The sequence below is a fragment of the Pinus tabuliformis genome, chromosome 7, assembly GCF_031772625.1.
Source record: "Pinus tabuliformis cultivar Carrire ecotype Pingquan chromosome 7, CPIR1, whole genome shotgun sequence".
Lineage (NCBI taxonomy): Eukaryota > Viridiplantae > Streptophyta > Pinopsida > Pinales > Pinaceae > Pinus > Pinus tabuliformis.
In genome coordinates this window covers 935,927,642-935,942,187 of record NC_142293.1, presented here as the reverse complement: position 1 = coordinate 935,942,187, position 14,546 = coordinate 935,927,642, and the positions used below count along the sequence as shown (strand labels likewise).

At 37.7% G+C, this 14,546-nt stretch overlaps 1 protein-coding gene across 1 annotated transcript; it reads right to left on the bottom strand.

The window, feature by feature from the left end:
• Positions 1-6,653: 6,653 nt before the first annotated feature.
• On the bottom strand, positions 6,654-9,391 carry LOC149250713 (uncharacterized). The gene is made up of 2 exons (XM_089459217.1): positions 8,842-9,391; positions 6,654-6,851 (listed from the first exon to the last, which is right to left on the bottom strand). The coding sequence occupies exons 1-2, from the start codon at positions 9,211-9,213 to the stop codon at positions 6,843-6,845; spliced, it is 381 nt and encodes a 126-aa protein (XP_089315343.1). The 5' UTR covers positions 9,214-9,391; the 3' UTR covers positions 6,654-6,842.
• Between the last annotated feature and the right edge of the window lie 5,155 nt (positions 9,392-14,546).

Here is a 14,546-nt window from a genome sequence, read left to right as displayed (position 1 = left end):
TCGGTACCCACTAAACAAACTTTGATTCGAATAAAGGAATTGGAAGGGAGAAAAAGGCACATACTGCAAATACAATAAACAACTTGGAGATAAAAGAAATGGGCTTTATGGATCAGAGAGGGAGACAAGAATACTAAGTTCTTCCGTCGATTTCCATGCCATTGGAAGAACCAAAATGCTATCTGGCACATCCAAGGGGCGGACAGGAACGTGGTACACTCCACATGGGAGATACAAATAGAGGTTGTTCACTACTTCCAGGGTCTTTTCAAGGCTCGTGCAGAGGTTGATATTATAGACCAGCACTGGGGGGTGGAGGAATACCCCATTATGTTTCAAGGAGATACTAATAATTCCCTCTACTAACTAGTGACTTTGGATGAATCCCTGATCACAGGGCGCATGGTTGGTTCCATTAATTCAACTTTCATCGCCCTCATTCCAAAATTCTCAAATCCTTCTACATTCGTTGATTTCAGGTTGATCTCATTATGCAATATCATATACAAAATCATATCAAAAACTATTGCAGAACGTATAAAGGGGATTCTGTCGGTTCACATTTCCCGGGAGTCATTTAGTTTTCTACATGACAATTCCATCCATAACGTCATTGGCATCGCCCAAGAATGTATTCACTCTGTACATGTAAGAAACAAAGAGGCGTTAGTTATGAAAATAGAACTTCAGAAGGCATATGACTGTGTGGACTGGTCTTTCCTTACGATGGTGCTCTTGAAGATTGGTCTTGATATACAGAATGTGGAGTGGATCATGGCTTGTGTGATGGGGCATGGTTCGCGGTGCTCATTAATGGTTTCCCATCTGATTTTTTATGGGCCGAGAGGGGCCTCAGACATGGATGCTCCCTATCCCCTTTACTATTCATTCTAGTCAAGGATGCCCTCAGTAGGAAGATAAATTTTGCCAAACATATCAGGATTTTCTTTGGCTTGAAAATGTCGCAGGAGGTCAGCATTACACATATTTTGTTCGTTGATGACATTCTTACTTTTGGGATTTTATCCAGAGGAAAATGGATCTCTTTGCACGATATCTTTCATCAATATGGCAAGGCTTCTAGTTTATTGGCAAATGGGCAAAAATCGATTTTACTCTACTCTTCTGGCAAGAAAACAGAGATTGATCATATTGCAGATTACTTTGGCATGGGATCCATGAAACTCGCGGAGAGTTTCACATATCTCAGTTTCAGACTTAAGCCATGCAACTATAGATATGGAGATTGGGCGTGGTTACTGGCTAAATTTCACAAGAAGATAAAATGTTGTATCGATCATTGGCTCACTCTTGGGGGCAGATATACTATGATTCAAGTCGTACTTCAACAACTATGCACACTTAGTTGCCTTTCTAACTCATATCACCTCTCAGATTCGCTCTATTTTATCTCGCTTTCTATGGTCTATTGCGAATATGGGTCACAAAATTCATCTGATCAAATGGTGGCATATCTCCAGGTCAAAGACTTGATGGATGGGATATACTGAATACTAAATATTTTGGCTGGTCCCTGCTTATCAAATCTCTTTGGAGAGCATTATTTGGTACGGGTATATGGGCGGAGATCACCAGAGCGAAGTATCTCAAATACAAGACCTTCTTGGAGTGGTTCAGGTTCGACGAGATTGGCAAGAAGAGTGGATTGATCATAGTGCTGAACTTTCAAAAGATCAAATCATGGTTCCTAAAAAGGATTCATTGGTCTTTCAATTTGGGTAATAATATCATTATTGGATGGGATAATACTATGCGGGTTCGCAGAGACTGGGGCATTTTTGATACAACCATCGAGGCACTTCATCAATGGGGCTTGTTTTATCTCGCACAGGTCATTGGCAATTGGAACGAGATCCATCCTATATGGAAATCGACGAGGGAGATCAATTTACGCGGAGACATCGCACTATAATGGGATGAATATGTACTGGACCTTAAACGGGCTAGACTCAATATGAATCAGAGGGCTGACGCACTGATGTGGAGCAGGACTTTGCAGAAGGGCTACGTTGAGGTAGTTGAAAATTATAGGTATATTATGGGCAATATATCCAACTATGTCATTGCCCCTTGGTTACTCTGCATTTGAGAGTGGAACATTCCTTTGAAGATCATATTATTCACATGGTTAGCTTGCCATAACAGGATTCTTACATGGGATAACCTCATCAGACGAGGTTTTCACGGCCCGGGATGGTGTTCACTCTGTGGTACGGAGGGTGAGTCTGTAACACATCTCCTTTTATGCTGTGATATTTCCAAACAAATATGGATGTAGGTACTCTCTTATTGCAGGTTCTCCTTTTGTGAATTTGATTCTGTGGAGGAATGTATCCGATGGTGGATCGCCACTCATGGTGCTCAAAGCTATCTCCCCCTGTTTATTTTTGGGAGATTTGGTGAGCCTGGAACAAGTACATTTTTTATGGGATCCAGGGCAACACTTTTTGCATATGCTCAAAGATCATCACTTGGCTGGAGACACAGGATATTCGCCCCGAGCACACAAAAAATCTAATAGTCAGACTTGTTCACTCGCGTCTCGACTTGCTGGTTGGCTTCTTCGATGGGGCTGGGTAGCGCGGACGTTGTGGCTGCAGAGCTTGGCTCAAAATCAGTGTAAGGGAACACTACAAATTACATTGGTTTGCTAGCAATGGCACAAACTCTAGAGTGGAGACATGCAAACTATGGGGCCTCCTCTGGTTTGCCAAAGAGAAATCCCTAGAGACCTTGCACGTCTATGGGGATTTGAAAACTCTTATTGATGGAGTTCAAGATTTCGCATCATACGATCCTCCAAATCTTCGAGGCTCGATGGCTCGTATTAAATCCCTCATCAGAACTTTCCAGTTTTTCAGCATCTACAAGGAAGTTAATACCACTATAGATACTCTATCTAATGTTGGTCTCAACGATGAAGAAGGAACCATAAATTACTGCCACTATTTGGATGGGACTATTTGTGAAATGGGAACCATCAATTGACCATTAAAATGATAGACTAGTCTTTTTTAGGCTTGCTCTTTTTGGATATGTCATTACAGGTTGATATAGACTTTATAATCTTTTTGATATATTGATAGTAGTGCTTTAGCTATTTTCATGAAGATTTCTTTCTAATATTAGAAACAATTATGACTCTTCAATATAGATGGCTACATCAAGTGAATGTACTCTATGTATTTGGTTGATGTATCGTGTAATCTGATACCGATGGATAGACACTATTATGATCTCATGATCCACATATATGTACTAGTTTTGGTCATTAATATATTACTAGTGGTTTTTTTCTTCTGAGAAAAAAAAAAAAAAAAGTGCCTCCCTTTCCAATGTCAAATTACATATTCTTCTTAAGTGACACTTAATCATCAAATCGCATATTAATTTTGATTTTTATGGCAACCCATGATCTTATCTTGTTACTTCCAAAAATCATTGTGTTAAGATTTTCCTACACTTAATAACAAAGTTGAAAAGATAACTTGGATTTATTGAACAAATAAAGAATATGGTATTTAATTTTAAACAATGACAAAAGCAGTGAAACGAAAGCAAAAATTAATAGATTAAAAAAATAGAATAAAACCTAAGTTAGAAAATTAGAATTTGATTTAAAATTTAAAACTTTTAACAACATTTAATTAGAAAAATAATTTTGTTTAAAAACTAAGTATTTTACAAATTAATAAACCAATATGTAATTAAACAATACTTCAAATATATATAAAATTGTTTAAATAATCAAAATTAGAATTAATAAAAATATTAAATTCACTGGAATATTTTATTTAAAAGTGTTAACTATATCTTAACTTATTCTTATAATTAATATTATATTATATGAATAACAATATTATTTATATTTTATAATATAAGTTATCTTAACTTATTCTTATAATTATTATTATATTATATGAATAACAATATTATTTATATTTTATAATATAAGTTATATGGCATGTTAGAATATAAAAAACTGAATAAAAAAATATGATGTACCCAAAAAAATCCTTAATTATGTTATATGACTAATAATATTATTCATTATTTTATAATATAACTGATGATATGGCAAGTTAGAATATAAAAAACTGAATAAAAAAATATGATGCACCAAAACATATTCCTTAGCAGCATTAGGTTTGTTATTAAAGCAAACCCAGCATTAGGTTTGTTATTAAAGCAAACCCGGCATTAGGTTTGTTATTAAAGCAAATCTGATAAGTTGGTCAGGTCATATTTTAAACTTAGCATATATTAAATTTAACAGTGCGTTTCAAATGTTATTTTTAATATGTCCATAATGTACCAAAAAATATTTTTTAACAGCATTAGGTTTGTTATTAAAGCAAACCTATAAGTTGGTCAGGCCATATTTTAAACTTTTTCAGAGAGAAAATCATCATGGATTATATTAAGTGAATATAAAGATGAAAATACATGAGAATCGGTAAAGCATAGTCAACATAATTACAGATTGTATCAGGTACTATCACCGATGATCAGACAGCATATTTGCCAGAGAAAAACAAACACATAACGCTTCACAAGGAGGAAGTGAAGCCGATAATCAAAATAGATTTAAAATGTGCAGGATCAGCAAGAGCCGCAAATAAGAAAGCATATGGGTCCAAAAAGAGCTTGCATTAGGTTTGTTATTAAAGCAAACCTATAAGTTGGTCAGGTCATATTTTAAACTTAGCATATATTAAATTTAATAGTATATTTCAAATGTTATTTTTAATAAAAATATTTCTTAACACCATTAGGTTTGTTATTAAAGCAAACCTATAAGTTGGTCAGGTCATATTTTAAACTTAGCATATATTAAATTTAATAGTATATTTCAAATGTTATTTTTAATATTTCGGGGACAGCTCACTCAATTAGTGAATGAAGTAATGAAATAATGTGAATTAGTGAGTGAAGTAATGTGAAATCAGTACAAAATTAAGAAATCCAAAATTCAAATCTCCCTACTAACTCTTAAAATTAAGATTATTTTAAATAATGTGATATATTTGAAAAAATGATAACATTCCTTTATAGCATTATGTTCATTACCAAAGTTATGTTCAAGGTGATTAGTAGTTACGTGGCAAAGGTTCCTCCAGGATTAAGGAAAAAAAACAGTTACTCCAAAAAAAATAATGTGATGTATTTGAAGAAATTATAACATTCCTTTATAGCATTATGTTCATTATCAAAGTTATGTTCAAGATGATGGGTATATATTATTTGGTAAGATAACCAAAACATAAACAAAAAGTGTCATCACCGAGAGGCATTTGATGAGGCATGTCAAATGGGAACCTAACATTCCTAGAGATAAGCATTATGTTCATTATCAAAGTTATGTTCAAGATGATGGGTATATATTATTTGGTAAGATAACCAAAACATAAACAAAAAGTGTCATTACCGAGAGGCATGTCAAATGGGACCCTAACATTCCTGGAGATAATTAGGTATGGTGGCGTACTCTAATAACGATAGTTTTACTATTTTCTCAGGGCTTATTCAGCAAGCTTAACTTGAAAAGGATGTAAAAGTAAATTTCAGTAGAAGATTCATATTCAAATCTCCAAAATTTCTAACTCATAAGCGGTGTGGACTTGTCACCCAACTACAAACCCAATTGCCAATTCATAAGATTCAGCTCCTCGATCGGATCCTACAGAGTCATGTACATCATTTAAGTGAAGAAAGTTTGGGCTCGTAACAAAATCTGAAACAATTATTGTAACATAGCTGTATGACAGAAATCACAGTAGTTGGGTCAGTATTAGGGATGACATCCCAACAGAAAATAGACCTGATGCACGAGCAATGCAAAAGTAGCATGGGCTTGCAACTGGTGAATTGATTATAAAATCTACAGTGGCTCGGATGGCTCCATGCAGTGGACAAATTGGCCTAAACATCTGAGTAGAGTATAAATCCATAGTAAAAACATGAAACAGCTCTTCAATTTGCACACAACTTTAAGATGCAGTCAGTCCAGGGTCCAATCCTGGATCTCTCTATTGTGATCCTGGATTTATCTACTGTGTGCATTGTTAATCGCCTCCCCGCATGGATGATTCTGTGATTGGCCATTCAGTATTGGCGGGCGATTTCTTCTTTTGCAGGCCACATTTGATGGATTTGTTGAATGCTCCCCTGGCCTAGGGTATTAAATCGTTGTGTACAATACTCCATTTAAAGGGGTTTGTGCATTAAATTATAATGTTACATGGAAGGGTTTCTTGTCTTACACACATTTAAGGTCCTATATATATCAGATATTAGGGTTTCTATGTCAGATATCAGTTCCGATGTTCTATAAATAAATTCTATGTCAGACATCAATTCTATATCAAACTGTAGCTTTAAATTAGATTATATAGTTGTAGATCTTCTTAGTTTTGGCATTTTATTTTTATTTTTTTAAGTCAATTTGATCAGAAATTAAAGATTTGTTAGAACCACAATTTTGAGTTATGGAATTTGCATGATTTGAATGCTCCAAAAGGGTTTTTCAGAACACTGAATACATTTATGCATTCAAAAATACATTTTAAATAACAAAAAACCACAAATTCACCAAAAAAATTTACTGTAGAAAAAATTAAAACACCTCATAATCATAATATATCTATTTAAATTTATCATTAACAATTAAATAAGTTGTGATAATAGACTTGTTCTATCTTCTATATGATCAAACTACTGCAAGGCACCTAAGCTCTGAAGAGAACAAGAAACACCCATAAATGCACTTTGAAGAGGTGCAATCACCTCTTTAGTTTCAGGTACATAATTTTAAGAAGCAGTCAGTCAACCTGAAGAAAAAAAGAATAGATACATCAATCCATCATAGTTTACTGAACACTAAATGACGACGCAAAAGATTGTGTTTCTTACAGAAACAAAAAGCTTAAAGATAATGTCTCTGCTATGAACTCATGAAATTACACTGGCAAAAATCAACAGTTTCAAGTATTTTCAACTAGCCTGAAAGAAACTGTACAAGATCTAAGAAATTTCTTTTTCACTTTGCGTGCGCATTTAGGGATCGAAGCACCATTTCCCAGTGCTCATAAGTTGGGATAAAATTATTCAGAGGAACAACCTATTTTAATTTCTCACAGGATTCAGTTACAGAATAATGTTACTCGGGTAAGTCAAGTTGATTTTCTCTAAAACCTGTGCTTTTCCCTACGTTCTTTAAGCACCTACCTAATTGTAGCAGCATGTGAAATAAAGAAAGGGAACGGTGGTGCTGAATTTATCAGTTCAGGGTGGCATTAGAAGAAGCAAACTTTGCTTAATATTGCACTGGGTTATCAAATCTGATTTCTGAGCCTGGAAAATTAGCAGAGCTTGGTAAGCATTCTTTGGCTCGCTACCAAGCAAATGTTTGATAAAATGTTTCCTATTAATATAAACAGACAGGTACATATGTAATTTATTTAAAAATCAAAAACAAAAAAGTGACCTGAAAATTCAGAAGCCACAAGCACTCAGTAAACTAAGAAAATTGGGCTGGTAAACAGATACACACCTGTTAACCTAATATAAGTCCCTTGGGCATAGATTTAGCATAGAAGTCTATACAGTATCCAAAACACAACACAATCAAATGGCTTGAGGACCAGGAAAACGCACTGGTTGAAAATCATCAGGTAGCTGTAGAAAATGGCCCAGCATTGTGCCGTGGACCGTCATGGTCCTTGGGAGTTGGCCCCCAAGCACTAACATCAAGCTCCTGACCTGTGATGACCATCTCCAAGCCAACTGTGCCGGGCTCAGGTGGCTTCTCCTCCTCTGAAATGGCAAGTGTTATGGTAGGGAAGTTAGTGTGCTGATAAGCTAGCTTGGGGACAGTTGTGCTTCCGTTCCCTCCTTTCTCTTACAGCTCTGCAAGCCGTAGGTCTGCTCTGAGACTCCTGATCAAATATTTCCCCACGACTTAAGGTAAGAAGCAGGGCGTATCTTCTTCATTCCCTTGACCACCTCGCGGGCATTTTCAATTTTGTTGTTTTTAACCAGGCCATCAATAAGCATCTTTGCTGTGCCTATATAGGGCATCCAATTTCTACGCATGCTCTCTCTGCATAACTCATAAGCTGTGTCGAAATGCCCTTGCTTTGATTGAAAATAAATGAGGGTGTAAAAGCTCACTTCATTCGGATCGCAATCCCTACTAGACATATCAGTAAAAATCCTCTTTGCCTCTGCCAGATTATTCTCCTTACAAAAACCAGTAATCAGTGTATTGAAGCTGATAATATCCGGATTCAGCCCTTGGGAAACCATTTCATCCAAAAGCTTTTCTGCGTCGCTGGTATTATGGCATGCACAGAGTTTAGATATCCTAATATTGTATGTGGTAACATTCGGAGGGCAAGTTTCCAACATTTTGCCCAAAAGATCATCGGCTTCCTTGTGTTTCCCTTGCTTGCACAAGGCAGATAACAGAGTATTATAGGTAAATATATCAGGTTCACGGCCATGTTTTCTCAGTTCGTCTAGGAATGAAAAGGCAGACTCGTGCTCATTCATTTCACAAATAGCCTTCATTACAATATTGTAAGTTTGCAGGTTTGCTGATATACCAAAGCTATCTATATCTTTATAGAAATTAAGAACCAATTTAGGGTTTCTAGATTCAACGAGGGCAGTGAGTAGGGCATTAAAGGACTTGACAGTCGGTGAAATGTTTAGGTTTTTCATTTGATAGAAGGTTTTGATGGCATGTTGAGGCATTCCAGCAACACCATAGAGCATAATAATACGAATAACGAAACCCTCAGAACAAGGTTCGCTTACCTGCAATGAGTGCTCCAATATTTCTTCAATGGCGTCGAATTGTTTCGCCCATGCTAGTTTTCTCACAGTAACTTCGTACACAGGTCGGAAGTTTCGGAATTTCCGCTGCTCTGCTGAGTCCTTGAAGTTTTGAACAAACTTTTGGGGTTTGGATAGAGCCTTGAGAGCGTTGAGGCGTCCGTAGAACCGTGGTTTCTTGAAGATTTGAAAAAGCTTGGGTGGGTTGCATTCGGTATTGAGAGAGTTGAGAGATTTTTTAGGTGTAGGGCACTCCTTTTGGACAAGCTGTGAGCAGAAGCGTGGAAATGGCGACATTACAAGGTGATGGAGAGGAAATTTTGGGCAGAGGAGACGATTAATATTGTATGCCATGGCTGTAGATACGGTCGCTATTTGGCTTTGGATTATATAAATATCAAAGTTTTACGCTCTGGCAAGGAGAATGAGGGCAAGAACATTAAGGGGCTTTCTCGTCACAGTGCGAGTAATATTGTGACTCTGATGGTAGTGGCGTTGCCCAAAGATTACTAACCAGGTAAATTATCTGAAAAGCGGAAAAAAAAAGTCCAACGATCATTTCAAAACGACATGAAACAACACTGGGAAGGGTTAAAAGATGGAGCAGCCCGTGATCGTAAATGATGTAATAAAATATAAAAGTATTATAAAATAATAATAATAGTTTATTTTGAAGGTTAGAGTTAGTTATACATTAAATTGGTGTATGAAATTTTGGATATTAGATTCTTGTTTATGGGTTATAAGGAGTCATTAAATTGTTGTATGAGATTTTTTTTATCTAGAAGATAAGGGAAACATTTTCCATATAGTGATTTGATTACTAGAGTATATAGAGGTGTACATGGTATACAAAAGATGTAACATTCTCTTCTACTTACTTGGACTTCCAAAGTATAGTGGGAGGTATTACTTTCAATTAAACCTTCCATGGTCTCCTTATGAAAATGGGGTTACAAAATCCATCTTCTCCCAAAGTTAGTCGACCTAACTTTAGATAACACCATCGAGTTCAGCTTGTTGACAGTTTTTTGATGATATAAATTTTATCAAAATCCGGTACACGGATTAAAAGTTATGACCATTTAAAGTTTCACCACTTAAACCCTACCACATAGGCAAGGACCTGCCATGTGGCACCCACATGGCAACCCCACCTCACTCAAGTGGTTTCACGTCGTTTTCAGTACCAATGTTGTTGTGGCCAAGTTCACATGGCACCTGACACATCAACAAGTCCAAGGATCCCACATGTCCGACCCATTGGCATGTTATGTCAATGTTTCATGTGCTATCCTAATTTAAGGAAGTCTGGCATTCTCATGATTTCTCACATGGAAAATGCTTCGAATCCCCAAACTTCTGGAATAACTACCTTCCACAAGCACATTTGGGCCTTCGGGCTTGCAGACATGCACGCACCTCCAGATGTCCCATACCTCCTAGCTAGCTTCTTACTACGAGTGCATCCAAGCCTAGCCCACATCCAAGTCCATTCTCGATCTCTTGCGCTCGCCTTGGATGTTGATGAAAAGCGATCTTGGTACAAGCCCAAAATCCTCTTTCTTAAATAAAACCCAAACCTTGGACCTGTGGATATGGCCACAAAGTCCTATCAAAAGCTATCAGCCTTATATAACCATGGACTTACTTAGAACCAGAAGCCACCTTTTGATCGGCGCTCAAATCAACCATCGGAAGCCACCAACTGAGCCTTTAATCAACCATCACCGAGCGCTTTAATCAACCCGCCATACATATAAAACTCTCTATCGGCGATGCCCGACTCTATCAACGCATGCATTTTCAAACACGAATCCTGAACAGGATGTCAACCATTGCCATCGGATGAACCTGCGCCTTTGTCGTACAGTAAAGCATTTGAATGGAAGTTCGATTAAGCGATATCGATTCTACACTTCTCTCTCTGGAATTCCGATTGCAATCCAACCGGAATCGCTGTGGTTCAACTGGAAATTACATCGTAATTAAAAAGCGCTTCCACTTTAAAATAGATCACGTGGCCTTGTAATTTGGACTACTCACGGTCTTCATTTGGAGTTCAGTCCTGGCTGTCTGCTCAACACACGATTGTCAAACAAGAACGCTGCCAAAATAAATAATTAAACACGTGCCAGGCAAAACATATGCTCACACCCTCAACGATTTTCCAGTGAATCGGCCAAATTTCAATTACAATTTCGGCCCTAGGTGTCGACTGTAAGATAAACCCATTAAATTGCTCGCTTCCAAATATGGAGCCGGCTTTCTAATAGGAACTCCGTCTTGCAGCTCGTCACTTCTATGATATTCAGGCTTTAAACTACAGTACTGCCAGAACGACATTGGACATAGAATATTCACGATTTTCATTAAAACAGAGATTGAAAACTACATCAAGCAATCGCCAACACGCCGATCCTCCCTTGCTCTTCATACATAGCGTGTTGTGGACCCGATATGCTTTCGGATTCTGCTTAATATTATTTCGGCTCCGGTAATTCGGAGCTTTCGCAAGATAGTTCCAAAGCCACTTTTCCAATGCGATGCTGGAGTTCCGGACCCGATATGGGTCTGGACCAATTTTAATATCACTTCACGTCCGCCACTCTGTCCCGCTTAAGGGAATATCATTAATCCTCTGTGTAAACAGAGATATACACAGAACATCCACGGAAGCAGCAGTTAATGGAAATGCCATGAAGGCTCCAACCCAACATTATGCAGGGAAATAAACCACTTCCAATACTTTCAATATACAGTAATTAAGATGTTTGATACATGCACATTAACAGAACCATTAATTCTTATCAATACCATAAATAATCACAAGCAGACACTTCATACGTGCACCTCCATCAGAAACTATGCATATATTAATATGAAAGCAATAAATCTATATTGAGACTTCGGTCTCATACATACACACACATATACAGGCACGCAGGCCTAACAGTCAATGCTGCACTCTCTCACAGGCCCGATTATCAATTCTGGTGCCTCTCCTCTCACAAGCCAAATTCTCCACTCTAGTGGCTCTCTTCTCACAAGCCAAATTCTCTCCTCTGGTGGCTTTCTTTCTCCCTTGCCCGTAGGCTTACATTCATATATATAATAAACATTGGTATCAAAAGGCTAAAGCTTTTACATGCGTGCATATATGGTAAAAAGCCTCTTGAGGCCTTATTCTATCTTTTCTCTGTTTTAAAACAGAAAAGCCTCCTTATCCACATCTATTTCTTTTATGCCTAAAAGCTCTCCCTTACTTCTAGAATCATGGAATACTCATGCTCTTATTTATTTATTTGAGAGCATCTAATTTAAATCACACTTAAAATACTACTTAGGAAATTAATTCCTAAAATGCATGACCCCCCTATGTCTATTATTTACAATAATTTCCCTTGGCTGAATGCTCCCACATCAGACTCCCAAGGTAGAAAATTTTCATGATCTCCTGATCATGTGTCTTGTGGTCTTGGTCTTCCTGGATCCCACACTTTATTCTGCAAGTCATCATCTGCTATTGTTTGCTGTCTTTCTCCAAGTTTCCAAACTTTATGCTGCATCGCCCCACTGACTATGCTTTCACAATCTTTTGCGGTCTTTCGCTTGCTGAAATTCCTTTTCTTTCTTGCTGCTGTCTGCTGGTTCGGAGACACCTTCATCATCAGTCTTCTGATAATTTCAATCTCTATGTCCAACCTACTGCTGTTGCTTTCACTTCCTATTGCTGCCGCCATAGATGTTGCTTCAGCTGCCACCATAGATGTTGCTACCGCTGCTTTCACAGATGTTGCTACCTCCCAAACTTCCTGTCCCTCTGCAACATTCTTTTGCTTATCATATTTCGGCCACTTCTTCTGAAGCACTTCATCAATATGCTGTAAATTATAACCTTTGTCTTCTTCTTCAACCACTATGGCTTCATCCTGTATTCCTGTAGCAGCTTCAAAATTTTGTACGCCAGTCTTCTCTTGGTTATTTAAGCAAGCCAACTCTTTATTGTCACTCATGGAAACAATCCTCTGGTTATGGGACATAACTGTCTCATCTTCTAACCGCAACAGTTCTCCTTCTCTTGAGACAATTCCAAGTGATGGACTTTCTTCTTTATTACCTGTAAACACAGCCAAATTGTCAGCATTAAAATCACAAGACTCACTGGTCTCACTTGTCGATTCAGTCACCAAAATTTCTCTCTGTATTTCCAAGTCTTTTTCAGGACTCAGAAAATCTTCACTGGCTTTCTCCTCAGCTTCCTCTGACAACACTTCAGTATGCTGCTCTGAGTTCTTTTGCGACTCCTCTATCATTACATCAGTATGTTGATTTGCATTCACTATGAAACTGTTAGCTAGTCTCTCCTTCTTACCATCTTCTGCTTTATGACTGTCATTCATAAAAACTCTCTTCCCTTGTTTCTTCAGCAAATTAACCTACACATAAGTCCTCTATCTCTCCAACTCTCTTCTTTGGAGATCTAGTTTCCTATACAATTCAACAACTTCATTAGGAGTAGACCTTGGAAATTTCACATGATTTTCCATACCTTTCTTAGTACTTGACCCATCATCAGTTGGTCCTTCTCTTTCTGCATCAATATTCTGATTAGACTCCTTCTTCTTCATCTCCTTCTGAGATCTTGCTATTTCATCATTGATCTGAACAGCCTTCAAATTCAACTCTTCTTGCACAAACTCTAAAGCTTGTTCATCTCCCTGTTCTGTACCTGCAAACATGCGCAACTCATTAGTTTTTAAATCACGAGACTTTTCAGTCTTGACTGCTTCCTCCATTACTTCCTTCCGAACAAATCTCCGTGTGGAATCTTCAAACCCCATCTCTGGCACAAGAACTCTAAGCTCCTTCTTCAACAAGGTAATCTCAATTTTCCTCAACCTCCGCTGCAATTGTCACCAAATCACTCTCTTTCCCTTCAATGGAAAGATCCATTTTCTATTTTGATTTTTCTGCTCTTGCAGCCATTCCTTCAGTACCTGCAATTGTACCTTCATTACTGCAATCTCTCTTTCTCGAACTTCTGCAGTCATCCCATTTTTGTGCCATTTCTCTAGACCTCTTCTCTGATTCTCCATGATCATCTTCTCCAGCTGTATATATGACCTATCTACCTTATGCTCTTCCAGAACAGAATTTTGATTCTGCTGGTCTCTTTCCTTCTTCATGACAATATCAGCCAATTGTCTTTCACCTGCAAACATCCACAAATTGTCAGTTTTAAAATCATGTGACCCTTTGGTCTTACTTGAAGTTTCAGTCTTCAAGTCTTCATCTTCACTATCTCCCAAAAATTCTCCTTGTTCTGGTTCACAAATGTATTCTTCCAATTCAACTTCCTCTTGACTCATCTTCTTGCCATTTACCTTGGCATCCTCTTCCTTATGTCCTCTACTGTGGCTTTTTCCTGAACCTCTGCTATGACTATCAGCAGTCATCTTCTCCGCCATGAGTTTCTCACCCATGAGTTGCATCAAGCCTCTACAACAGCAAACTCTTTTGCTGCCACTTACCTCACCAATCCTTTCCTTCGAATCTAGTCTTTTGGTAATCACTGTTCCTCTGCTGGAACCTTTCGAGCATTCTCCACTGCTCTTTCAGGCTTCTCTCATTTGCAACTTTCTTCAACCTCTGTTGGTTCTCCTTTACAACAAGCCTCTGCAACA